The sequence below is a fragment of the Ruditapes philippinarum genome, unplaced genomic scaffold (genome assembly GCF_026571515.1).
Source record: "Ruditapes philippinarum isolate M1 unplaced genomic scaffold, ASM2657151v2 ctg3763_1_1_1_1, whole genome shotgun sequence".
NCBI lineage: Eukaryota > Metazoa > Mollusca > Bivalvia > Venerida > Veneridae > Ruditapes > Ruditapes philippinarum.
In genome coordinates this window covers 87,977-115,362 of record NW_026862030.1, presented here as the reverse complement: position 1 = coordinate 115,362, position 27,386 = coordinate 87,977, and the positions used below count along the sequence as shown (strand labels likewise).

Here is a 27,386-nt window from a genome sequence, read left to right as displayed (position 1 = left end):
AAATACGGTAGTTATTTCCCTTAAAGGCCAATCAAATCTTTTGAAGTGTTATGTGTTCATGTTTGTCTTTGTTCCTTTCGTTATGGGTAATTAAACTGGTTTTGCAAGTTAAGTAATAAATAATTGGTTTTGGTATGCAAGTTAAGTAATAAATAATTGGGTTCTGGAATAGCTAATTTTTCTTGGTAACTAACCACTCCTTTCATTGCATTCAAGGCAGTAACATCTCGTACATTCAAAATAATTATACTATTTCTTCATAAAAATATTAATAAGTTTAATTATCATTCATAACTATTAAATTAAATCTCATCTATTTAAAGCCTGGTATGTATATATTTATTTTAATTGTAATTGTAAAATGTTTATAATGTATATATTGTAATTATTGTAAATTATAAAATATGCAATTCATAAATTTTCTATTGTATTATATTTCTCTTTGTTATTTGTATTATAATCTATTTATTTTGTTAAAGGTTTCTTCTACACCTAAATAAATCTAGTAAACACTACACACTGTTGTTTTACTAAAAACCCCCCACTACATTAACTTTGAAATTAGGGTCTTGGTCTGGTGCACGAAATACCATTTCATTATGCTTTACATTTGTGCCATGTTTTAAAATCCCTTAATGCCGAATAGAATTATGGGCCTAACAAGATTTTCGAATACACACACACATACACGCATGGACTGACGGACTTAGGTAACACTATATGCTCTCTTGCCATTTTCATGGCGGAGGCATAAAAAGCACAGCGCCTTCAATTTGTAATTAGTTATACACATCAAATTTATATCAATTGTATTTGCTCCTTTGAAGTCTGGAAAGAGAGATACTATCTGATGAGAACCGCTATACACTAAAGAATCTATAAGCTCACAGATCAGTACAGAAGTTAGTCAACCTTACACCTTGAAACAAGATAAAAGCATACTTAATTTTAAAACTTCTTCCGAAATATGACTGGAAAGGAAAAGTTACATAAGTGATTACCACAACCGGAGCTAAAAGGAAAAGCCAAATTATTGCAAATAATTTGCCATTATTTTTGAAATAGGTTTGTCATACTTTCTACTGGAAACCAATATTAGGAAAAGTTACTACGTAATCTACATGAAACATCAAATTTCCTAGTCACTTTCACACTTCGCATTGATTAGATAATTACCCCATTAAATACTATGTGTACTTTTCTTTAATGATATTTATGAAAAGACGAAATAAGGTACTTCGCTTATACATATATGTATATGATGGTCCGAAAAATACCTTTGCATATTTTCAGCATCGTTGGCTTTGATTTCAATAGCTCTTTTCATTCTGAAAAGCGCGATGATTTATAAACACATAAAATGAGACATTTCAAATGAATTGATTAAATATAGATCTACTTCTTGTATTATAACTGAAAGTCTTCTTTTCAATGGAGATTGAATCATATACATTAAAGTATATTCAATATCCAATTTTCACGTTATGATAATTCGCTGCTTGATTTATCCTGTTGGCGACTTCCTTAATCGTGCTGCAGGAAAATGTTGTTAAATAAGTACCATGTTCTACTTACCTGTAAAAATTAATGTGTAGGTAAAGCTGATATTTAATCAAAGTACTTATTAATAACTTTCTATAATGTTCCGTAACACTTTAACAACTATTGGTAAATATATTGTTTATATGCATATGGATATTGTCTATCTTTCAATTGGATATCATTCAATTGGATACTGTTTAACCAATCTATAAAGAAAGTACGTATGGAAAAAAAACATTAGGACGAATAGTTCAGTTCCTGTTGTTTAAATGTAACCAGGGAGCAGACTTGGTAATTACTAATTACAGCTTGTAGCTCAATGGTGTTTAGAATTGTTATAATTGGATATTTTAAGATAAATACAATCATGCTCAAGGTGTGACATCTAATGCATTGAGTCAAGTTTTATTGAAAATAAAAAAAAATACATCTCTTCTTACATATTGATAGATCCCTACTCTGACCTTTACTTTGAATAAAAAAAGATTCAACCACAAACATTGGCATGTGCTCTTTTGTTAACAAATATGGTGTGCTGAAATACTTATTGTATCCACTAACCTGATAATTTGAATTAGGCTAGTCAGGGATCTATGCATTGACAAGCAAGGAGAAAATCCAATCAACATTATACAGGTAATAAATGTAATTGTTATTATTATTGATATATGAATTCACATCCACGCTTTTGAAAATGGCACCAAACATACAGTCTGATTAACGTGCAAGAACCATGCCATGGTTCACTAATCATTTCAATCTTACTTAACTTATCAGTTGATATGAAGCATTTAACCGGATGCAACCATGCAAAATTTTATAAATAATCGTTCAGTTTTTCTTAATACCTTTATAAGATTTGTAGTAGATTCAGGTATCTTTTTAGCCATGTCTATTAGAGAGCGATATGTTATAATCGCAGTTAAAATCTTATTTAATATACTTATAATACTTGAACGACTTAAATCCTCAATGTAACTATATGCGTGATATATAATGCAAAGTTATTCTATTCTATTTGTGACTTTCAAATGAACATATGTTAAGAAAGTTAAAATAATTCAGAAGGAACATAGAAACTGTGATCTAGTCACTTCTAAAAATATTAAATATTCGCTTGTTGAATAAGCATTTTCTACAAAGTAGTTTAATAAAAATTGGAATGATTTAAGTGTAGGAAATTTCTTTTTACTTTGAACAAATAAACATCAATAAAGTGTGATTTTAACCATGTTATGATAAAAATAAATGTTTCATTGTTTTCAATATAAGATTTATTGCTGTTCACATACCAATTTAAAGGATGGAGAAGATACATACATATGATGAAGACAAAGTAGATTTTCATAACTACGATGCTTACGTTTCCAAGGTAATTTGAGTTTAAATCTACATTCAGTTAAGTCAATTCTGAAGACAAATTTATCATGGAATGAGTATTAAACTCTCTGAGCGTTCTTTTGTGGCAAATTTTTTAAATAAAGTTCAGTTTTGGAACATTACGTTGCATAGTTTTTCCACTTTCATGATGGTTTTTGTTCAATATTAACTAGAACTGATAACCAGATATATTAACGATTGTTTTCAATTAAAATCACCATCTTTGTCAACAACATGGGAATATTCTTGTCCCTAGAGAACGCATAAAACGACAAAATTGAAAATGTTGCAGGGTCGGCATGATTGAGCCTATTCGTGGACGAAAATGGATAATGCAAGTTACGGTTCACGCCCCGAAACACCGGCTTTAAGGCTCTATATTTCCCAGAAATGCTTTAATTTTTATTTCTTAAAAGCTTTCAATTTGGGTGTACCATTATAGTATCTAAAAGATATTCATTGATCAATTACCTGAACCAACTTTTTCATCCGTTGCTTTTTGGTTATTAGTATAGTTTAGTAATCTTGTTTGGATACTTTTACGACAAATTATTTCACATTTATTCCTACTTTCTTCAAACAATCTCTTAACCCATTTTTTAGATATTATAAAAGTTATGTTTGTCTTTTCTAAAGAAGAAAATTTCTTTGTTCCTTTATTTGTACCTAAAACATGAAAATGGTTAGTAACTGTCATCGACCAATATCTACATATAAGCTATAGAAAGAGAACACTACATACCTTCAAATGCATTCGCAACTTCTTGAAAAAGGGAAAAATCCTTAAAACATACAATTCAAGCAAAATAAAAATTAAACGAGCTTTGTCAAATCCTTCAGGTTTTAGTTTTAATTTGCATATATTTTATGGTGTTTGTTAGAATTTTATGCAGTTTATAATACGTTTTGTTCGTTTGATTAAACTGTGTCATTTGATCACTCAATTCACCACGTTGCTGTTTTTAATGCTACCTAGGGATCACTGTTACCCAGATATTTATATCACAACAGCAGGTAAAACAGCAACGTAAAAATTGCCACGTACTTCACGTCAGTGTCGTTATATTTTTCTGGTTCTCAGGGATCATTGAGTCCAGCACTTTTAAGTGTTGAGAATGGAGAACCGCTCAAGCCAGTTTTCTTCATTATCCCTCATGTACTTCCGGTAGTTAGAGAACCCATCAAATGTTCTTACTTTTCAATATAATCGCCCTCTATCGTGCTCCAACTTGTTTAACACTTCAAAATAGAACTCTCTATTTTGGTCCTCAAAGGACTCATTCACCGCCTCCATGACAAACACCTTCATTGCTTCCAAAACGTCTACCACGAAGTTTGGTTTTCAGTTTCGGAAACAGGTAGAAGTCAGAGGGGACCAAGTCCGGAGAATATGGGGGATGGGGAATAATTCAATTCAAAGCCGCAGTCAGTTGCAGCAGCAATCGCAACTTGGGATGTGTGAGCTGGCAAATTGCTATGAAGAAGCAGAACGACTTGAGTCGGTTTGCCCCTCCTTTTAATGCGCGCTTTCTTGACGCAGACATCTCAATTCGTCTGCATAGTACGTACCGTTTATGGTACGACCTCGTTCAAGATAGTTAATCATGATTATCCCCTGACAATTCCAAAAAATGGAAGGCATCATCTTCCCTGCTGATTGCACCCTGTTGCATTTCTTCGGAGATGGTTAGCCAGGGTGCTTCCACTACATGCTCTGTTTTTTATTTTAGATCGAAGTGATGGTCCCATGTTTCATCCTGAGTTACGATCCGGTAGATAAAATCAGGGTCATCCTCGTAGCGAGACCAAAAATATTTTGCAATGTAGAGTCTGGTCCGTTTCTGGTGGTCGTCAGTCATTTGTGTGGGCTAGGGACCAATCTAGCGGAAAACTTTGACATGCCATAGACATAAGTCAGAATTGCCTGAACTGAACCAAACGCCTAACCCATTTCCCTAGCAATGCTTCGCAGGTCTCGCCTTCTGTCGCACATGACCAGATCGTGCACAGCTTCGGCAGTTTCATCGTTGGTGACCTCTTTTGGTCGACCAGGTCGCTCATCATCTCCAATGCTCTCCCTGCCCCTCTTAAATTCAGCAGCCTTTTTTTCACAGTGCTATAGGAGGGGGACGCCTTCCCAAGTGTATCCATAAAGTCTTCATTGATTTCCTTGGGGACATCTCTTTCTTACAGAGGTACTTAATGACGGCTCTGATTTCAACTTTCTCCATTTGGTCTAAATGACACACCCCTCTACTGATCAAAGTGTGTTTTATGTTACTTAATCTGTGTAACTCGGTCAGTAATCTTCAATAAGATATCGGTATCGACGTATTATGTTTAAATGTTCAGTGTAGTGGCTAGAAGTATATCGGATCGAGAACTTTTTGATCATACCTCGTACAGACTCAATCAAACCGAGTCTGCAATTTTCGTGTAATTTTTCTGTTTAATGTTCCCGAGGGGTCACTTTTTCATAGATATTTGCAGTCTTTATAATAAACCGTTCTATAAGAATATTAAAGTTAGTTTACATTTTGGGTATTTTTTCATTAAATATATTTTATTTTATCAAAATTATGATATAATGTACTTAGGGCCATTATGTATACTGTCTATAGGCTTTCCGAAAAACACTGATGCTTCTTGTATAACAATTAGATATAGCACAATAAGAGAAATAGGGGCGTCCGTGGCCGAGTGGTTAAGGTCGTTAGAAACAAATAAGAGAAATAAGTATTTGACCAATAATGTTTGTATAATGATTTTCTTATATTTGAAAAGGACAAATCGTATTTAAATTAGCACAGCAAGAATAATTAACATATCCAGCATTTTCCATACCATGAATGTTTTTAATTTTATTTTATCTTATGTTACACGTTTTTATTTTTATTAGGTACGATATTGTCATATGACGTCAATTACCTCACTCATTAAGTATTTTAAAGAGCCACTTATTGAAGACGAGAATATTGAGCTGTTCCTCGCACGTGCTTTCTTCATATGGATGGCTACAATGCATGCCAGTCATATAAAAGGTTTGCCAGAAGAAATACAAGTTCTGCTTGAAATACACCCCGTTTTGTCGTTCAGTTGGCTTTGCAAGTAAGATTTTAAACATTAAGACATGGTGCTTAATCGTCAATAAAAAGATTCTTAAAACTTTATTCAAAGAAAAGTGCTTTTGCCTTTCAGAAATATTCCCATAAGATTTATATTAAAAGCTTTAAGCTTGATAACATATGCTACGTACGAGTGATATCAGATGCCTACTTGAAACTTATACATCTAAATGTGTTGTCCTTTAAATCGGCTTAACATTTCCATCACCTACATGTAATGATAAAAATTTATACTTAAAATTGTGACATTGTGTAGTTATAGTAAAAAGACAAAAGTTAATCATTTAATTACAAATAATGGGGAGGCATCGGTAAACGTACTACCGTCCATTACAACACGATTGGTAAGGGACACGCTGATAGTATCAGTATTCCAGTCGAAAACCTTTTATTTATTATTTTCATAATTATCACTGTTAAATATCATTTTAGATCAGCCAATATTCAACAACAGGTCGTTGAAGGTATAACAAAATCTTTGGAATATGTACCAGGCCACAAAGAGAATAACGCCGGTATAATACGTAAAAGTTGGAATGTATTTAGAGCAAATGGACGCTGGCACATTGTTGATGTCGTAAGCGGCATGTTTACCGCTGTAGGACATTCAAGAGGAGGTGAAATACTTTTAGAAAATGAAGAAGGAAAAACAGTAATCGAGGATAGAGAAGGGTCGGCAGGAATTTGTTTTATAAAAGTGGAAGACTTTTGGTTTTGCATTAATCCAAGTATATTCATCTACCATTCATTCCCAGATTGTAACAAATGGCAACTTCTTCCAACTGGAAAACGCATTTGTAAAGAAGAATTCTTGCGATTACCATATGTAGGAAAATTCTTTTTCATAGCTAAACTGCAACTGTTAAATGAGCAGAGTGGAGTTCTGTTTTCCAAAAACGGCAAGTGTACAGTTTCATTTCGTGCGAGCAAACATGATTCAAGATGCATATCAATGATTTACAGGCTTTCTCTAAGGAAAGGTACAGCTGATTTAAATAAGATCAATGCCCAAGATTTACCTCTGTTGGTCGTTTATTCACCTGTTTTCGACACGTTTTCCTTTAACATTCGGTTTCCAGTGGCAGGGGAATATATCTTTGAAACGTTTGTCTCTACTCATAATACTAGTACAGATGAAGATTTTTATTATATGTGTGCGATCTTTAAAATTGTATGCTTGGAACCAGATCCTTATTGCAAAAAACTTCCATTGGACGTAGGTACTACTGGATATGGATTTGGATACATGGCCGCTGACTTTGGTCTTAAAAATCCATCTACATATTTGCCAAACGTTCCAATTGAATGCACTCAGAAGGGTGGGGATGTATCTGAACTTACATTTCAAATAGACAGTGATAAAGTTGATGAAGTTGAATTTTACTCGGAGATTGTCGGAGAGAATTCAAAGATAAATAGTAAGTTAAAATTGTGACATGTCACTGAGTTTATGGTGTTTCTATTAAAAAAACTATCCTGTCTTCGAGCTGTAATTCAATCTGTAAATGCTGTATTAAGGTATGACCGCCTCAATGGGCACTTCGATAAAACTAACCGAAACATTGACAATGTAGTTGAGTTGTTTGCCTTATAGGGCTCCTGTATGCAAAATTTGAACAAAATCAACATTACGGTTTTGACTGAAAGCAATGCTTAGACATCGGAAGGGTGCTTTTTCAGAACTAAGGAAATTTTTTAATCCGATCGTTTTGCACTGACTTGACCTTTTGGCATTTTCTTGCATAGAGTGCCCTTTTCAAAATACATGTATCACTAAATCTTATGAATTAAGAGATTTATTGCCTAGTTTGGTATACACATATAGTTTATTTTATATAAAGTACTAAGTTTGATCTTGTCAAATATAAAGAAGTTTTACCGTTTACTTTTGATTTTATTAGATTTTTAATAAGCCAGGCTTCATATCTATTATTAGATTTAGCATTTTAATTAAAACTATTACATATGTGTATCATTCAAACAATGTACAAGACATTAAATGAAACACTTTTTACTTTTTAAATAGGGAGAGTCATACATTTATATAATGTTTACAGAAAAAAATACTGACCTAATTTAGTGCAAGTAATATTTATTATGTGGAAGAAATGCATTAGGAGGATTTAACCATAATTGTGCAAAATACAAACAACGCCCGGACCGGTATTTTCAAAAATGTTAAGATCATATTGAACTTTCAATCATTACTGTAAGAATACAATTGCATTATCCAATTTACAATTCTTATTTATTCTGTTGTTGTTTTTTTTAATTACCTCATTACCGCGCAGTCTGATCAGGACACATGCTGTTCGCTTACACACCCTATTACAAGTAGGGAAACTGATAGCGAACAGCATGGATCCTGATCAGACTGCGCGAATGCGCAGGCTGGTCTGGATCCATGCTGGTCGTAAACGCATTACGTTAGTTTTGTCATGACACGGCTCATATGTTTTTTTTCTTTTTCAATCTGATTATTAGCAGTGACACATACACGTGTAGACGAGGTTCATGGTAGGCTTCATGTGACAGCCGGGGTAAAGAAGGAAGGGGAGTACGCCTTGTCAATAAAAGCTAGGAATAAACAAACAGATGAAGATTTTTCAGGAATTGCAAACTATCTACTGAGTACAAATTTAACAGGGGAAGAGAGTAAGAAAAACATGTATAATACTTTGTGATTTAATTATTCCTCTCAGCTTTAATACTATACTTATTTACAGATGTTTTTCTCATTTTCAATAGCTGAGAATAACTAAGTATTTTCCATGCATGCTTTATTTTATTCTACATACCGTTAATTTTGTAGTGGTCTGCGATTTATGTCAGTTTATTTCACGGTAATTTAAGTTTATTGAATAGTCTTGTGTATTTTGTAATGTTCTTATACCTTTTGTCATTCCACAAACATTATATCAAATTAAAATAAACTAGAGAACATGGAGTCGAAGATAAACAAAAGGAAGAAAGAGTTGACGTATCATTCTAAAATGCAAGAACGCCATGAAAGGAAAAGTGTCATCACAGCAAAGATAAAGGAAATAGAACTTGAGATAGAGAACTTTGAAAATTTACGTAAGTACAAGCATTTAAATTATTTAGATTGTAGCAAATTAATTCACAGACGTTTGATACATTCAGTATATAATATATTCTACACATCTAAACAATCAATGTATTATTTATCCTGTTGAAACGTTGATAAGATAAGGATCTTACAACGGCTGCTGGTAGATACCGGAATATCTAGCTCGAAGGTAACTGTTTACGGCGGTATAGTGGCAGAGCTAAGAAAAGAAACAAAGTGCGTATATGGACAGTCACTAAATTTAACTGTTTGTGTGATATGTTTAAGGAAAGGTTTAATCGATAGAAGTGGTAACAGCAAGCTCTAATCAGAACGAAGCTAACACCAGCTTAAAAAGAATATGATGTGATGTTAAATTAAGAATTTCAGGCAACTTGCACACTATGGCGCTGTTAAATGTCACAACATTATTTAGTGTCAAGGGCGACATTTTGCGGTGTTGCGACATAAAACAGCGCCACCCACACACTAACTAAGAAAATTGTAAACATTGTAAAATATGAAAAAGGTCGAACATGAAATTGCTTAAAAACTGAAAATCGAATCGATAGATGTCCGCAATTTAATTGTGGGTAACGAATTATTTGTTTGACATTGTCATAATTCATTAGTGAAAGATAGAAAACATTCATATCCAGCATGTCAATCAAATGTCAAAATTCGGAAAATTTATTGGCATAATATGCAAAAACTGCATATACAATAGTACCTTGGTAAACTAATTGTTTTAACCATAACTTTTTGTCAAATTTTCTAATGTTTAGCCGGTGTATGCAATGTCCGAGTTCCAAACGATAGTGCCGACAAAAGCGCCGAAAAAACACTATCACCAATTCACCAGTTTCAAAGACGAACGGAAAAAAATAATATCAACCGATGGGAATTTAAAATTGTTTTTCTTACTTTTACTTTTCGTTTAAATTTCAAGTTTCTAATATAAAGGGTCAATGCATCTGATTTCGTGCGTTATCATCTTCAGTAGCACGAGGATGCATTTAAAGCCCGAGCCCGCATGACAATGGATTTGATAAGTCCGGGTGTCCTAAAGATGTTAATGCAATGCACAAATTAAGATGCATAAGCGATATTCTTGCATAAAAGTATAGGTCCAATAGGGTTATGCCACGTTTCTATACCTGCTTCTCGTATAAAGAAACCATTTTATCATATATTCCAAGTGCTGGTTCGATAACATATAACAACTATGTTTTCATAATGAAACCAACGTCATTGCAATGAACTAGATTTGCATTGCGCGTATAAAACACTTGCAATTATTAATGTGTGTGCTCACATAATTTTATCTGTGGTTTCATGTTTTCGTCATAGTTAATGTATACCGGCGTGCGCAGTTTTTATACATGAATGAATATTTCAGCATTGCCTTGCAATAATAATTTAACAAATAGCCAGATCTTTTTCTGCATATTTAACTGAATTGCAATGAGTATTTCCTTTCTATTTTAAGGTGTGGACCAAATAAATACCAAAGGAGGTGATCAAAGATCAAATGCCTGCGTCCTTCTGTAAATCTTTATCACGCTGAAATCTGAAAAGCCAACATACAAAGTATTTTTGCGGTATCTGGTGCATAATAAGCCGGTCGCCCAGAATACATACTTAATGTATTACAATGACAATAATGACAATGAGCAGGGTCTTTCAAATAGAAGACAACCAATGCGTCTCCAGACCATTCTATTTGAAAGAAAGACCCAGCAATAAGTTATGATAAAAGTGCATTGGTTTACAATAGGCACACATATCCATGAGTATGTTATTGTCATTTGAATGTTCTTATATTTCTTTGACAAATGTTGAAAGAGTTCATAGTGACTTGGTATGAACATTTTTAAGTTGAATAATAATGTTTTGTTCTATAACAATGAATGTATTATCGGCTCAGTTTTTGGATGGATGTGTAATATCTCTCACTCATATCTCCCAACAGCATCCATATATCATTATTTCGTGGTTATAAAAGATCTTCCATTATCGACCAATTCACTTCAAAATGAACAATATGTAAGTCTACACCATCCATTAACTTTGCAATGGGTCACACATAGAAAATGTACGTCGTATATCACTGTAATTGGGTGTTTTCAATAACTGTGCACGTCTGAGTAGTAAAATACTTCGTTTATTTTTTCCTATTTTCTACAAAGTATTACATGTATTATCATATATAATGTATTAGACTTTCCAATGTATCATTTTTTGAGATTTGATTTTGAAGAAATAACATTTTTTTCATCCCTCTTAATTTCTATCAAGTTTCTTTTCGTATTTATTCAATTTCATGAAATTTACAATATTTATATTTCAAGCACTCATTATAAGCCGTGAACAACGATTGTTCACCTTTATCATTTTCTATGTAATTCATTTATGTTTTGTGACATACAAAGAGTTTTATGTCTTTACTAATCTTTATCTACACAAAGCGTACATATTTTAGTTACTGCGTTGACGAAAGAGATTTTGCTTGATATAAACAATGGATCCGAAAACAGTTTTATAAATAAGAATGCTGTATTGAACTCTTTTTTTTGTCCTTCCAATTTACGTAACGAGGTTTCTTAATTCTTAACGTATACTAACACATGTATACAATTTATGTATGTTTCAATTTTGCTAATGATAAAAATCTTCTGTGATACCCTATCTTATTATTTGTCGTCATCGGGAAGTATTTTCACCAACACCATCACCATCTCCGTTATTCATTTTTGCACTTACCACTTTCCGGTTTTAGCCCATACACGCCACACTTATTTCTGTTATATAATAATATAAAATGCGTATTGTTCACCGTATTGGTATATAAAAGAAACATCGACTTTCGTGGGAAAAAAACTGAACATAGCAAATCGATTTCGATTTACATTTAGAAAAAAGGTTTCCCTGTTTGGTTTCTCCAATACTCCAATATTTTTTTTAAATACTATATCGATTCAGAAAAAATTCTTTCTATTTGTTTTTTTCCATTAACTTCGTCTAAACAGTTTTTCTCTGACAGGGATAGTATGATGCTTAAAACAGATGTTTAGTTTTACACATCGTCATGTAATTCGGATTATTCCGGGAAGTATTTTATATAAGGTCAGCTTTCATAGATATTTTACCTCTACATATTTTTTGATAATAGTTCTTATTTAACTTTATACATAAATCAATCCGTTAGCATTATTTACGATTTATGTTTACCATTTCAAACTTGAAGTTTTGATGTCGCCTGAAAAATATGAATATTATATGAGCGTCACAATGTACTAGCTTACTTACGAACATACAATCCTAAAGTAGAAATATTACACATATATAGCCTACAGTATTTTAGATTTAATTCTGAATGTTCATTCATTGGTACTTTTGGTATTTTTACTGTCGAGGATTTTTATCACTATGTGTTATTTCGATTCGCTCAACTGTACCATTTGAGTCTTAAGCGTTTACGAAACATGGCTAAAAATGCCGAAGAGTTACAAATGTGATTACCAAAAACCTAAGTATTATGAATAGAGCCATATAGTACCAGCAAAGGATGTGCCTAATAATATAATTTTAAAAATACATTCGTTTATACTCGGCACTGTATGCGTAAAGCAGCATTATGAACAGATTCAGATGCTTATTCTTTTCAAAAATAGTATATAAAACGTCTACTGCGCATACGGGTGATTCAAAATAGGACACAAAAATAAAGAAAGTCATAGTATTACCAAAGAAAATCCCAAACCGTCGTATGACGCTTTAGATATTAAAATGAGTCGAAATATCCCTATTTATGTTAGTGTGTGTTCTTGGATAGACTGTAGTAAAATACTTGCTTTCACGAGTATAATGCAGCTCTTCTGGCCAAACTTCACCACAATAAAATTTTTAAGAAATATATGTTTAAAATGCAATTGAAATAAAAATGTTAGACAAAGTTTAGAGGATTGAATATATATCATAAGTTATACAAGCTGCTGAATATACGAGAAAATATAGCCTTTATGACATAAATATGACCAGAGGCGCAAATTCAGAATCAAGATTTAGCATCGAGCAATTGGTCATGGTACAAAATAATAATATACATGCACTCTTGCATTTCATTATAGTTTACATGAAGCATATCATGAATCACTAATCATTTGAATCCTGAAGAACTTAGAACACATTTTTCAATTGATATTAAGCAGTTAATCGTCTGCAATAATGCAAAGTTTTTCATTAGCAGTCTTTTAAAAATTACATTAACACTATAGTCTGCAAGCACTTCTTATAATGATAAATCATCTATCGAGAGCTTTATCAGATTTGTAGATTCGTGGATTTTTTACGTCCAATTTTTGTATTTTTAACATGGTTATAATCTTATCATACAATGGTTCCAGTATTTGGTAATCAATTTTCATTGTTATTAGAGCATGACTTTGATCAAATTATTGAACATAACGATATACACAAAAGTTATCGACGAAGTTGAAACATTTTATAGAGAACACCAAAAGTGTGAGACAATCATTTAGTGGGATAAATGTTAATTTGTTTAGGAATGTATTCCTAGACGTTGAAAGCATTTTAATCTTATGGACTCAAGGATAAACTTGGAAAGTTAACTAATGAATTTTGAAAATAATTACATAAAATAAGTGAATTTAATTTCATTAATAATAACAATTAATAACTAATTTGATAAATTAATATTATAATATCTGGATTATAATTTTCATTGACGTGCGTATACCAACTACTGCCGTGTATGTCGGTCCATTGTTTTAAAGGATGGTGAAGATACATACATATGATGAGGAGAAAGTACATTTTCAAAACTACGATGATTACGTCTCCAAGGTAACCTGGGTTTGAATTAATAATCTGTCAAATAATGAGTGTAGTAAAATCTGTCGTTAAATGAGAAGTTCAGTATCACAAAAATTGGTCGTTCTTTCTTAATTGTTGCAAATGTTTGAAGTGAACCTCATTTTTGGAATGTTCCATTGCGTATTGTTCCTATCACCTTCATGGTTCTTGATCAAAATTACATGACTGGTCTCATTTTATAACTCCACATTTTCTTTAAAACTAATTAATTAGATGCTAAATCTTTTAAATGAATACAAAAGGCGACTGGACCTTCTGATTCTATCTATTTTATCTACAGACAGTCGCTAAAACAGTATGGAGAAGAAACTTCAGATGAAACATTAAGTTTAATAAACACAAAAATGAAGATAAAATGTTAAAAACGATATCATTTATATCACTTTAGAATGTTACAAAATCTGATACCTGATATATATGTTAACCATTTCGGTGATATAGTAAATACTTTTTATAGTCAAATTCAATGTGTGTGTCGATGATTGAGAAGGAAAGAAAAACACACTAATCACTTCATTTCAAGGGCAAAAATATTATAACCTTTTTGAAACCAAATGATAAGTAATTATAAGTAGTTTTTAACTTTTCTGTGCTTCATTGAAGGTCTTCGTTTGTAATTGTTACCGTTTCAAGTTTTAAGTTTTATTTGCATACAAATTTAATACAAGATAAATTACATGTTATTCGGTACAGAATACAATTAGTCACGGGCATAGACATCTGAGCTAGGGAATTACATACTTTAAAATAAACAATTCTGAAGGTCGAAGTATTTCACAGAGAATACGAAAAAGGAGGAGATCACACGATCTAACATTTATAATAAATTGTTCTGACTGTTAAATTGTTAAATGTAGTTAATAGGTATGAGAAATTACAAGATTTGTTATTATGTTTTTTTTTTAATTATTACACAAAATAATAAATGTTATGTACTTTTTAAATACTTATTGATAAAAAACGATTTTGTTTTTACATATCAGACTGATCTTTATGATGGCTGATTGCGGCCATTTCAAATCCGCGGGAAATGTTATCGTTTTATCATAGAATATCCCGGGCAACTTACAAACCCGCTGAAATCGCACAAAATGTCGCGGGGCACGTATAAATCTCGACATTTTATAATTCAGTTGTTGGAAACAGCGAGGTAAAGTTTGACTTTAGTGGCCGGTTGCGTCCATAATTTGACTATATTTTATTATTCGTTTGTCAAAAAAGGCGAGGAACAGAAAGAAATCTGTTACATTTTTTTTGCAAGTGTTTTAGGAATTCTACTAAAGTCGAGGAGAAGAAACATATAGGCCGCGACCCGCTGAAACTCGACTTTTTATAAGGTATACATCCAAAACAAAATATCGAGTATTATAATGGCCACAATCGGCTACCCAAAGTAGGCATATGTTTGGGTGGGTGCTTAGTTTACTATGTAGATAGAAAATCTCGCGGTTTCCTTCGTAAATCGACATTTTATACACTTTCGATGTTTAAACTGACGGTCAAATTTCTTTCAGCTGTAAAATGGATGCTACCGGCCAACATACATCTAACAGTTATATGAAACTAATCAATTGCCATAAAATTTAATTGATTGAGGTAAACCATTTGAAAAAATGAAAAATATACAAGTAAAAAGCTGACAATTGTTTGCGGTTCGAATAGGTAAATACGTTACTCGGGTAAATCATAAGTCGGTAAGCTTATTTAACTTATTACGAAAGACAGACATACATGCAGACAGATATACATATCATTTATTGACGTAAACGGAGTGGTTTTATGGCATACATAACATTTTACATATTTTACACATATACACACACGTATTAGTAAAGTGATTAAATAAAGAACAAACAATAAACACATTATTTTCTGTATGAATAAATAAATAAATAAATGTTTGTATACATCCAGTGTTTCACATGCCTGTAATCATTGGTACCAGTTTTGTTTCAAAGTATCTCTTTTCCTGTCTTTAAAACAGAAAAACTTATTGTATGTCTACACAAAATGGATTGTTAACGTTACATGTACAAAAATATTTATACATTTATGCTGACAGTATATTAGGAGACAATACTACGATGTACCAATTAGGTACCTTCGGAATAGTTATTCCTATCCAAACCGCAATACATGTCAAATATCAATAATAATGGATATGAATAGTGCCGGATTCACACATGTATTTTCGGATAAAGGCCTATCAGTGTTCAGATGCATACATAATTGTGCTTATGTTTTTGTTCCATCAATGTTAACTTTTTAGTTTTAGTTTATTCCAGTATATCTACATGAATACTGTTTAAAGACTCATTTAAGATATTATCTTATTTCCCAAAAAGGTTTTATTCTTAATTTTAGGTGGTATAGATCAAAATGTAACATTGAAGGTTCCGCGACATAGTATGAAATTATTTGCTGATGTTTCTAAATTCTAAATTAATCACTAGTGTGAATGTTGAGTTTTGTTGAGTTCTGCTTAAATAGGTGCTTGTGTCGTAGACGGTAGCTAACATTCACATTTACCGTCTGAGAACAGGAACAATTAAATCGAGCATGACATGGTCTAAACCTACATCAAATGGTACATTTATCAGGAAAAAAAATATTTTCAGTCCTATCATGTCAAAAAATCTCAGTGCAGTCTCTTTAATGTGTGTGGCGTAGTTTAGATTTTCCAGTTTATCTATATAATGATATTCTCATTACAAAATAATGATAAATTGGTTAATTCAATCGTCAAATAACAGTTACAGTGTCGGTGTGATTGCAGGAAAATGATATTCTCTAATTCCGATATTAATATACATTATTCAAAATATTTAGAAAAAAATATTATCATATTTTCTTATTTTTCTTTGATTAGATACAGCCGTGCCATATGACCTCAATGGCATCCCTTATCAAATATTTTGAAGAACCAGTTATCAAAGACGAAAATCGTGAATTATTCCTCGCTCGTGCTTTCTTTGTATGGATAGCTAATGTGAAAGCCAATGATGAAGTAGAAGATTTACCAGAAGAAATAAGTTCCATTTTTTCACACGGGGTTATAGAAGCATTTGCTTTGCTATGCGAGTAAGATTTTTGATATACTTATTTCGGTAACAAACAAATCATTGTGTATACTTAAAACTATACTATGCAGAATAAAACACCAGCAGAAGTAGAACCTTAAAAGAGAAAAAAATCACCTACTTATATTGAAGTCCCAATTTTGATGTTATAAATGATGTCATGGAGTAAATGATCCACTGTAATATTCTTTACAATTAAACATTGTTCATTTATCAAAATTGACAGCTTTCTCAAAATTTATAAAATTTGATGATATTCGTAACAGTAACAAGAAAAAAACATTTGAAGGATATTCCTATGTTAAAATACTACAAAGGTCATTAAAATGACCAAGCACATTTTATCGTCGGAAACATTAACACTTTATTTTACATAGTGTATAAAATTAGACTTAAGGACTTTTGTCAATCCACAGTAAAATGTAACACTATCTAATCTTCCTTTTCACAAGTATTAAATTATCATTATTTTTGAAAAATAAAACAATATAAATGATCGTGCAAAATATCAATGCTAATTGCATGTAACAAGAAGACAACTAATCAATTTACAACATCAAAAGTGAATGCATCTTTAAATCAAACTACCGATAAATCAATTACTTTTAGGACTTTTGCGTGAAGAAAGTCGTAATAAAACACATATGAAATGAATTATTGAATTATTTAAACTGGTAGCAAGACAATAAAAGTACGAAATGCCCATGCACCAAAGACAGGTAGATAGATTTATGGTCAACTTTATAACTGGCAATATGCTAATTGCTTATCATCGAGTTGACTTGCAGCAGACAAATTACATTAAAAAGAAAAGGTATTCTGAAAATGAAAGTTCAATAGCTTCTCCAAATCAGAGTTTCTTACTTTTGGGCACAAACAGCTCTTAATTATTTAGGAGTTTTAGGTACAAGTGATTTAATAGAATGGATAAAAAATGAAATTCACATTACGACCTCAAGTCAGTGTTTCGTTAATAAATGTAATACAGAGTTCCCTATCGTAAATACGACATACTTAAAAGACAGTTGTCTCGTATTAACAATAGATTAGAGATCTCTTAGTACCATTGCTCCAGATTCATACTAGTATTCTTTATAATTCCGAAAATGTATTGAAAAGTAAAATATAGTTAAGTAAACTAAAAGAATAATTGACACATTGCAGACATCATTTACATGAGTCACAATATGTAAAAAAAAGTCCTTAATTCGTTAGTCACGCAGTAGAAAAATATGATTATACGGCATTTCTTAGTTTTTATAACGAGATACTTATCTCTATAATACAACGTTATTGTCTTATGAGAACGAGATAGAATTCACTGTGTTATAATTTCGAGAATATTTCCTTGTTATTAAATCTAAGTAATTACGAAATAATCTTGTTTGCACTTTTTGACCTATAAAAACTATTTCCAAAATAGAAGAAGACAGCTGTTGAGTATAAATTGCACATAAGCGAATATGTTTTGATGAAGGTAAAATTAGTTCAACCTATGTTCATTAAATTCTTTTTGTACTAAAAGTAGTAGTGTAGTAGTGGCAATAGTTACCATTATATCGTTCTAGATCGGGCAATATTCAGTATCAACTCGTGGAGGGTATTACAAAAAATATGCATTATTTACCTGGTCATACAGAAGATGACACAGGTATACTTCGCACACGTTGGACCATATTCAGGTCAAACGAACGCTGGCACATTGTAGATATTTGTAGAGGAATCTTTACCACTAAAGGATACTCAAGAGGAGGTGAAATACTGTTAGAAAATAAAGGAGAAACAGTATTCGAAGAGCGAGAGGGTTCAGAAGGAGTATGTGAAATTCACGTCAACGACTTATGGTTTTGTCTAGACCCAAGTATATTTATCATCTATTCTCTTCCTGATGATCCCGAATGGCAACTTCTTCCACCCGAGAAGCACATAAGTAAGGAAGAATTCCTTGCATTACCACACTTTACACAGACATATTTCATTGCTAATCTTCAGTTGTTAAGTGAATATACTGGATTACTGCATTCTAAAAATGGCAAATGTACTATTTCGTTTGGCGCAAACAAAGCTGATTCACGAAACATATCAATGTTGTACCACCTTTCTCTGAAGAAAGATACAGTTAACTTGGAAGAGATTAATGCAGATGATTTACCTTTGTTGGTTGTTTATGCTCCCGGCATTGACACGTTTTCCTTTAATATACGTTTTCCTGTGGCAGCAGAATATATTTTTGAAACTTTCGTTTCATCTCCTGATGCAGAAGAATTGTATTTTTTGTTCGCTACCTTTAAGATCATCTGCTTGGAACCCGATCCAAATTGCAAAAAAATCCCATTTGACGCAGGCTGTACTGGTTATGGTTTCGGATACACGGCTGTCGAATATGGTCTGAAAAATCCATCCACGTATTTGCCAAACGTTCCTGTTGCATGCACCCAGAGTGATTTTGATACACCTGAGTTGCTGACATTTCAAATAGACACTGACAAGGTTGAAGAAATAGAATTTCTCTCTAAGATTGTTGGAGGAGAAAATGATGAAAACGGTAAAATCTTATAAGAAATGATAAGTAAAATTTATATCTTTAGGGTCAAATAATTTTTATCAACATTTTTGATATTCATATATACTTATATTATTTTAATAAAATCGAATGTATTGAACGCATATAACACACTGATATACATTATAGAATATGAATACTATAAAATAATTTAGCTTGAAATATTCGCGCTAAACATGAATTAGCGGATCGCATGTCACCGCGAAAAGCGCGAAAATTTGAAGCCCGCGAATATTGCTACACATACAGTACTTATTAATAATATACTGCTGAAATACATATTTATAAATATTGATTGAAAAGTATCAAATGAAATAATACTCTCAGAATGTTAAGGAAGTGAAGAAGTACTAAGCAAATCGGGGGTTGTGGAAGGCGGTCCAAAACTTAATGTCTATACTTACTTTCGAGTAGCTTATTACATTAAAAAATAAATTATAACAGCATTTCAAGATGACTTTACATTACATTTTTTACCATTTTACCATTTAACTGTAGCTGTCACAAAAACACGTGTAGACGAGGTTCATGGCAAGCTTTATGTGTCAGCTGGAATACAAAAAGAAGGGGAATATGCCTTGTCAATTTTAGCTAAAGACAAGCAAACAGGCGGAAACGCTAAAGAAATAATTAACTATCTACTTTCAACAAACCTTACAGAAGAAGAAAGTAATGAATCTTTTTTATACTTTCTGAGAAAAAGACAATAACAAAACAAAACGATTCTGATAGAAAATATTAAAATCAAACTTTCATTTAAGATTTTTATTGTTTCAAACACATGTAATCATTAATTTTATTGATCTCCTTTACTAAAGTCCAAAGTTCAGGACAAAACTTAATGTTTATAATAATCAAAGTACAGACATTTTAAAACCGATGTTTCATGTTAATTCAACTAGACTCTCTAGAATAGCTAATAGTAAAAAGTAAGTTTCAGATGCTTCAGTGAGTAACATTTATGGTTGCTGTAGGTTGCATTCAGCTTGTTTATAATACTAGTATCGAAGCAATTTCAACGAAAGCTACAGTAAACTTTATCCTTCGATTTTTCTTCATATATTTAATAGAAGAAATAGGACTGAAGATTAAGAAAAGAAAAAAGGAATTGTCACTTCAACTGAAATTGCAAGAATGTCATCAAAAGAAAAATGCCCTTGCTGCAAGGATAAAGGACATTGAAGCAGAGATAGAAACATTGAAAAAGTTATGTAAGTACGAGAGATCAATATATATATAAATACAACAAATGAATTGACAAACGTGCACCAGGTGAAACAAGAGAGAAACTTATAAAAGAGAAAACAACATAACTTGTACAAACAATACAAACCAGGAGTTCCATCGAATAGATCGATGAATTCAAAGTAAATTTCCTAAGGCATAATATAATGGCACACCATAATAAATATATATTTATTATTAAATTAACAAACAAAAACATACCAAGATATGAACATTAAACAATCTGTATCAAAAGTCACTGAAAGAGGTAACATTATCGTATCATCATCGTATCAAAGATATTCAACTTTATCTAAGTTTTATATTCAGAATTGTTAAACAGCGTTAAACTTTTATGTTTCAATCTCTAATCCGTAGCAGATAAAAACAGCACAAAAGAACATGACAATAACGCTTTCGAAAGTACAGATGAACAGACATGTATCAAATCATCTGTATCTGGTAAGTTTGATTAAGAAAGTAACCTTACAATATCAGCCGATAGGTAAGAAGCTGTTGACCTCCATGTACGTAGCCATTTTAGATTGCTAAGAAAATGTGGTAGATGTTTCATCATGATGAACAACTCTATTTGTGTTTTTGTACAAATTAGATCAACCATTTTCTTTTGGAATAACCGAAGTGCACATAAATACCATATAATTCACATTCGATTGTTGAAGACTGGAGTTTCTAGGCACGAAAAACATTGTATTCACTTGTAATAGTATTCTAAAATTGCATTTTGTATATGCTTGATGACAAATTAGAATTTCCTTGTTCCATAATACTATCGTGAAGCAAATTATCAAACACTAGTTTTAGTTATAATTAAAGTTCATATGCAGCCCTATTTGTAACATATCGATAGACATTGTTGTTCATCAATGATACAAGTATTGTCAAAACAATAGTAGGTAGACACCAATCTTGATGATAAATACTTCAAATTAATACTGAAACTATCTTAATTTATGTTCTTCTTGTTTATTTGTAGATGACGAAAACAATGGCAATATACTAGATACAGTCGAACAAACAAATGAAAAAACAAATTCATCTATTTCTTGGGCGGCTGTGAAAGATAACCTTGCACAAGCCACCGGTAAGTCAAATGCATTTACTTTTAATTCTACATAAGGATTAAAAAAAAAATACGGTAACAATTACACACAACATTCAACATGGCGATGCTTAAAGAGTCGAAAGTGTCTGACTGTACCCATTAATCAAACATATTGAAAGAGATAACATTATTGCACATGCTTTAAGATACGGAGATATACATGTAAAGACATTTAACCATCTGCATCAAAAGATATTGAAAGATTAACATTGCCCTATCATTTATAGTTAAAGCTATTTAACTTATTTAACTGTTAATAATCTTTAATTTAAGACTAGTTATAAAACAGCATTCGACTTGAATATGTTAATATCTAATCTATAGACAATGAAAACATGGTCAAAAGAACAGATGGAAATACAAATATCATATCATCAGTACCCGAGACTTTTGAGGAAGGTACATGTAGTAACATCTCAATTTTAACATTGCCAAATACACCAATGATTTTAAGCATACCAACTTTACCTACGTTGTAATTTCTGATTTTATTGGATTAATTTATGTCCATATAATTTAGATTCTTTGATCATTATTTTATCAGTAAAAACATCGTAAAGCAAATTATCAAAAGCTATTTCAGTAATAAAATTGATATGCATCTGAAGGAAACATATAATAAGACATTATTAGTATTCAAAGGTAATCGATAGCAATTAGACACTTATTGATATACTATAAGTCAAATGTTAACTGAAAACAAATTATTTAACTATCTTAATTTTCATGTTCTTCTTTGTTAGTAGTAGATGACGAGAATTTTGATGATGTACAAGATACAACAGTCGAACAGACAAATGAAAATACTAGCATTAAATCATCTGTTTCTGAAGAGACTGTAAATGATAACATTGAAATAACAGACGGTAAGTCGAAGGCATTTATTCCAACTTTTAAACCTTTTCTTATTTTCAAGTAACAATTTTACACAACATTGTACACGGGTCTAAAATATCTGATTATAACAATAAGTCCAACATTTATTGATGGATAATATCATTTTTTCATGCTTCGAAATACGATGTATAGAAAGAGGTATAGACCATCTGTGTTAAAATCATTGAAAGAGGTAATATTGTTATATCATTTATAGCTAAAGATATATTTAATATTAAGTTACAATTTAAGTTTTGTCAAAAAGCTTTCAACTTTAATGTCTTAATCTCTAAGCTGCAGCCGACGAAAAAAGCATGGAAGAACTCAATAAAAAGGAAAGGACAATCGGAAATATAAATATCAAATCATCCAACACTTTTGAAGAAGGTGCGTATTGTAAAATTACCGTTATAACATTGCCAATACATCGATGAATAATTAAGATACCTTTGTTATTATTTCAATGTTATTGTTTCATATATATGTTTTAGAAATTCAGCAACACTATAATGACGCAAATTGTAAAAGAAAACTGGTCCAGTAATAACATTCCCGTGCAGTTTTGTAGGAAACATAGTAGTTAGAAGGCTAATGATATTTTATATGCATGTACATCAAATCTATACTGAATACAAAGGAAAATGTTTTAACTATCTTAATCTTTATGTATTTTTTTTATTTGCAGATGATGAAAACAATGACAATCTAGCAGATACAACAGCCGAACAGGCAAATGAAAATACAAACATAAATTCATTTGTTCCTGGGGCAACTATGAAGCATATCATTGCAATATCCGCAGGTAAGTCGAAAGCATAATTCCCTTCTACTTTGCTATAAACCTATAACTACTTTGTTATAAACCTATAAACACGGTAAAAATAAGTTCAACACAACATTCAACACAATGATGCTAAAACAGACTCATGAATCTGATTGTACCAGTAAGTCCAACATTATAATGCTTTAAAAAACAAAGATTATATGTTATTTTGGTTTTGGAGTGATATATGTGGATATATTACCTGCTAAGATTTTATATCACCCGAGCCGTTAGGCGAGGGTGATATTTTATCTTGGCAGGTAATATATCCACATATATCACTCCAAAACCAAAATAATAATTTTATTACCCTTCCCCTGCCGAGTTTAGACGATTTTTTAAAAAATCATTGCCGTTTCAAATGAAACGTCGAAATAAGATTCCCTCTGGGTATCTCTTCGTCACAACATGACGTCACATAAATACATGACGTATTTTTCCCGCACCTGACGAATGTAAACAAGAGAAAAGGAGCACTTTTTTGTAATTAATATCAAGCTTTCACAAGGTCATATTTGTTTTCAATACTGATGGTAATATGTATCATTATTCTACTTTGGTAAATATTTATCATTTGACAGTTAAAAAGTGCTTGTAAATCGGAATTTACACCGAGTAAAATCGAACCGTACGCGCATCACCTCAGCGCATGTTGTTTACAACGTTGGGTACCCAACGGGGAAATTTAGTGTGTGATATTACCCGTCTGGCTCGGTTATATCAATTTCTTTCGGGTGATCAATATCCAATCAAAAAGGCGGAAAAAATCTGGAAGGGTAATAAATAGAGGATATTCAAGTTTTTTCTATAAATACATGATTTATCTTCATCGAGTGGTATGAAAATAAATATTTCATGAGTGGCGGTAGCCACGAGTGAAATATGGTTATTTTCATGCCACAAGATGAAAATAAATCATGTATTTATAGAAAAAACTTGAATTTTCTGTTTATTATATACATTTTTCTCTTTTTTGACATTAAAATTTGAAAGACTTTCCCTTAAATTTTGTGTACTGGCAGAATTTAAAAGAAAGTAGTCCGGCAAGACACCAGTGAAAATACGGAAAATATGTTTCACTGCAGTGAAAAATAAATTTTTAGAGTGAAAATACGGAAAATGAAAATAAGCATTTTATTTCATCAATATTTCTCAATATTTCATTTATAAGTATATAATAAATACATATATTTAACCTTCTGCATAAAAGTGATTGAAAGAGGTAATATTATCGTATCATTTATATTCAAAGATAATTATATAACATTTTCAGATCAGTTAAAAAGCGTTAAACGTAAATGTCTTAATCTCTAATCTGCAGACGATGAAAACAGCATGGAAGAACTCAGCGATAACACAGCCGAAAGAACAGATGGAAATACGAATATCAAAACATATGAGACTTTTGAGGAAGGTTAGTAACATTACCGTTTTAGCATTGCCAAATACACCGATGATTTTTAGGATTCTTTTTTTCCTACGTTATAACTTCTGATTTCATTATATTCATTTATGTTTATATGTCTTAGAAGTTAAGAACTTCTTTGATTTTTGGTTTATCAGTTATACAATCGTGAAGCGAATATTCAAAAGCTTGTCCAGTAAAATAATTCTCATGCTGTTTTATAGGAAACATAAAGATAGATATTATTGCTATTCAATAAAAAAATAGAAGGTTTACTTAATGATATACTATACATCAAATTTATACTGAATGAAAACAATTGTTTTAACTACATTTGTATATTAATTTTGTGTACTTCCTTCAAATATGTAGATGATGAGAACAGTGACAATCTACCAGATACAACAGTCGAACAGACAAATGAAAATACAAATTCATCTGTTCCAGAGGAGGCTATGAAAGATAACATAGCAATATCCGCCGGTAAGTTTACTTCTACGTGTACATATACTTTAAAACCATTTCTTATTTTTAACACATATATAGAATTATGCTTGTTATAAACACGGTAACAATTAAACACAACATTCTACACGATGATGCTTAACACACTTATGAATCTGATTGTACCAATAAGTCCAAAACTTGCAAAGGAATAACTTTATTGCAATGTTTGAAAATACATAAATATATAGACATATAACCATCTATATTAATCATTGAAAGGGAAAATTGTGTCATATCAGTTATAGTATTCAATTAAGTTACAATTTCAGATTAGTAATGAAGCTTTCAACCATTTTGTCTTAATCTCTAATATGCAGCCGATGAAAATACCAGTGAAGAAGTCAGCGATAGTATGGTCGAAAGAACAGCTGGAAATATAAATATCAACTCATCTGAGACGATTGAGAACGGTACACGTAGTTACATTACAATATCAACATTGCCAAATACAATAATGATTTTAAGAATTCTTATCTTACCCACGTTGCAACTTCATATGTTTTAGATGTTTATTTTTCTTTGATTATTAGTTTATCTGTTTCTAGTATACCAGCGAATATTCAAAAGCTGGTCGAGTAATAAAATTCACATGGTGTTCTGTAGGAAACATGGAGATAGATATTATTGGTGTTAAATTTTAAAGGGATTGTCAAAAATGGTATTTTACTTAATGACGTACTTTACATCAGATCAAATGAATAAACTAATTGTTTCAATTATGTTACTTTTATGTAGTTCTTTTTTATTTAAAGATAACGTGAAAAATGACAATCTACCAGAAACAATTGTCAAACAGACAAATGACAATACAAACAGTAAATCATCTTTTCCTGAGATGACTGTGAAAGATGACATTGCAATGTCCACCTGTAAACCGGCATTTACATCTACTTTTTTGTTAACAAATATATAGCATTATGCTTGTTTCAAACACGGTAACAGTTATACACAACATTCAACACAATTGTGCTTAAACAAACTTATGAATCTGGTTGTGCCGATAAGTCCAACATTAAGACATCTAATCATCTGTTTCAAAAGTCGTTGACAGAGGAAATATATTGCCATATCATTTGTAGTTAATGATATTTAACCTCATCTAACATACAATATCAAATTACACATGCTATAAAAAGCGTTTAACTTTAATGCCTTAACCTCTAATCTACAGCCAAAGAAAATATCAGTGAAGAACTCAACGATAACACGGTCGAAAGAACAGATGGAAATATCACATCATCTAAGGCGATTGGGGAAGGTAACATTCCTAGATACACCGATGATTCTTAGGATACTCATTATACTTATTGTATTTATCTATGTATATAATAATTTAGAACTTTTTGATCATTATTTTATTAAAAACTGGCCAAGTAATAAAATTCACATGCAGTTTTGTTGGATATATAAAGACAGACATTATTACTGTTGTTCAATGATAAAAAGATGGTTAAAAACAATAGTAATTAGACACTTAATGATAAAGTATACGTCAAATTTATATTAAATACAAAAATTGTTTTGACTATCCTTATTTTTATGTTCTTTTTCATTTGAAGATGATGAAGAAAATGATAAAATATCAGATACAACAGTCGAACAGACAAATGAAAATACAAACATTAACTCATTTGTATCTAAGGCAACTTTAGAAGATACCCTTGAAATATCAGCCGGTAAGTTTAAAGAATTATTTTTTATTTTAAAAAGTGTCTTATTATTTTATGAAAAATAATCTATACATATAGTTCTACAGAATACCTTGTAAG

General features: G+C 31.4%; 2 protein-coding genes across 2 annotated transcripts; both read left to right on the top strand.

Annotated features, from left to right (window-relative positions):
• Positions 1 to 2,616: 2,616 nt before the first annotated feature.
• Positions 2,617 to 11,777, top strand: LOC132717716 (hillarin-like). Its single transcript, XM_060701263.1, has 6 exons — positions 2,617 to 2,914; positions 5,822 to 6,030; positions 6,480 to 7,465; positions 8,532 to 8,702; positions 8,985 to 9,125; positions 10,607 to 11,777. Exons 1-6 carry the CDS (start codon positions 2,846 to 2,848, stop codon positions 10,666 to 10,668), a joined length of 1,638 nt encoding a protein of 545 aa, XP_060557246.1. The 5' UTR covers positions 2,617 to 2,845; the 3' UTR covers positions 10,669 to 11,777.
• A 1,832-nt stretch (positions 11,778 to 13,609) lies between these two features.
• On the top strand, positions 13,610 to 27,293 carry LOC132717720 (uncharacterized). Its single transcript, XM_060701267.1, has 15 exons — positions 13,610 to 13,983; positions 16,883 to 17,094; positions 18,662 to 19,638; positions 20,155 to 20,325; positions 20,727 to 20,867; positions 21,259 to 21,342; positions 21,878 to 21,985; positions 22,331 to 22,405; positions 22,750 to 22,872; positions 23,177 to 23,269; positions 23,568 to 23,684; positions 25,027 to 25,119; positions 25,483 to 25,593; positions 25,935 to 26,875; positions 27,177 to 27,293. Exons 1-14 carry the CDS (start codon positions 13,915 to 13,917, stop codon positions 26,120 to 26,122), a joined length of 2,562 nt encoding a protein of 853 aa, XP_060557250.1. The 5' UTR covers positions 13,610 to 13,914; the 3' UTR covers positions 26,123 to 26,875; positions 27,177 to 27,293.
• The last annotated feature ends 93 nt before the right edge of the window (positions 27,294 to 27,386 follow it).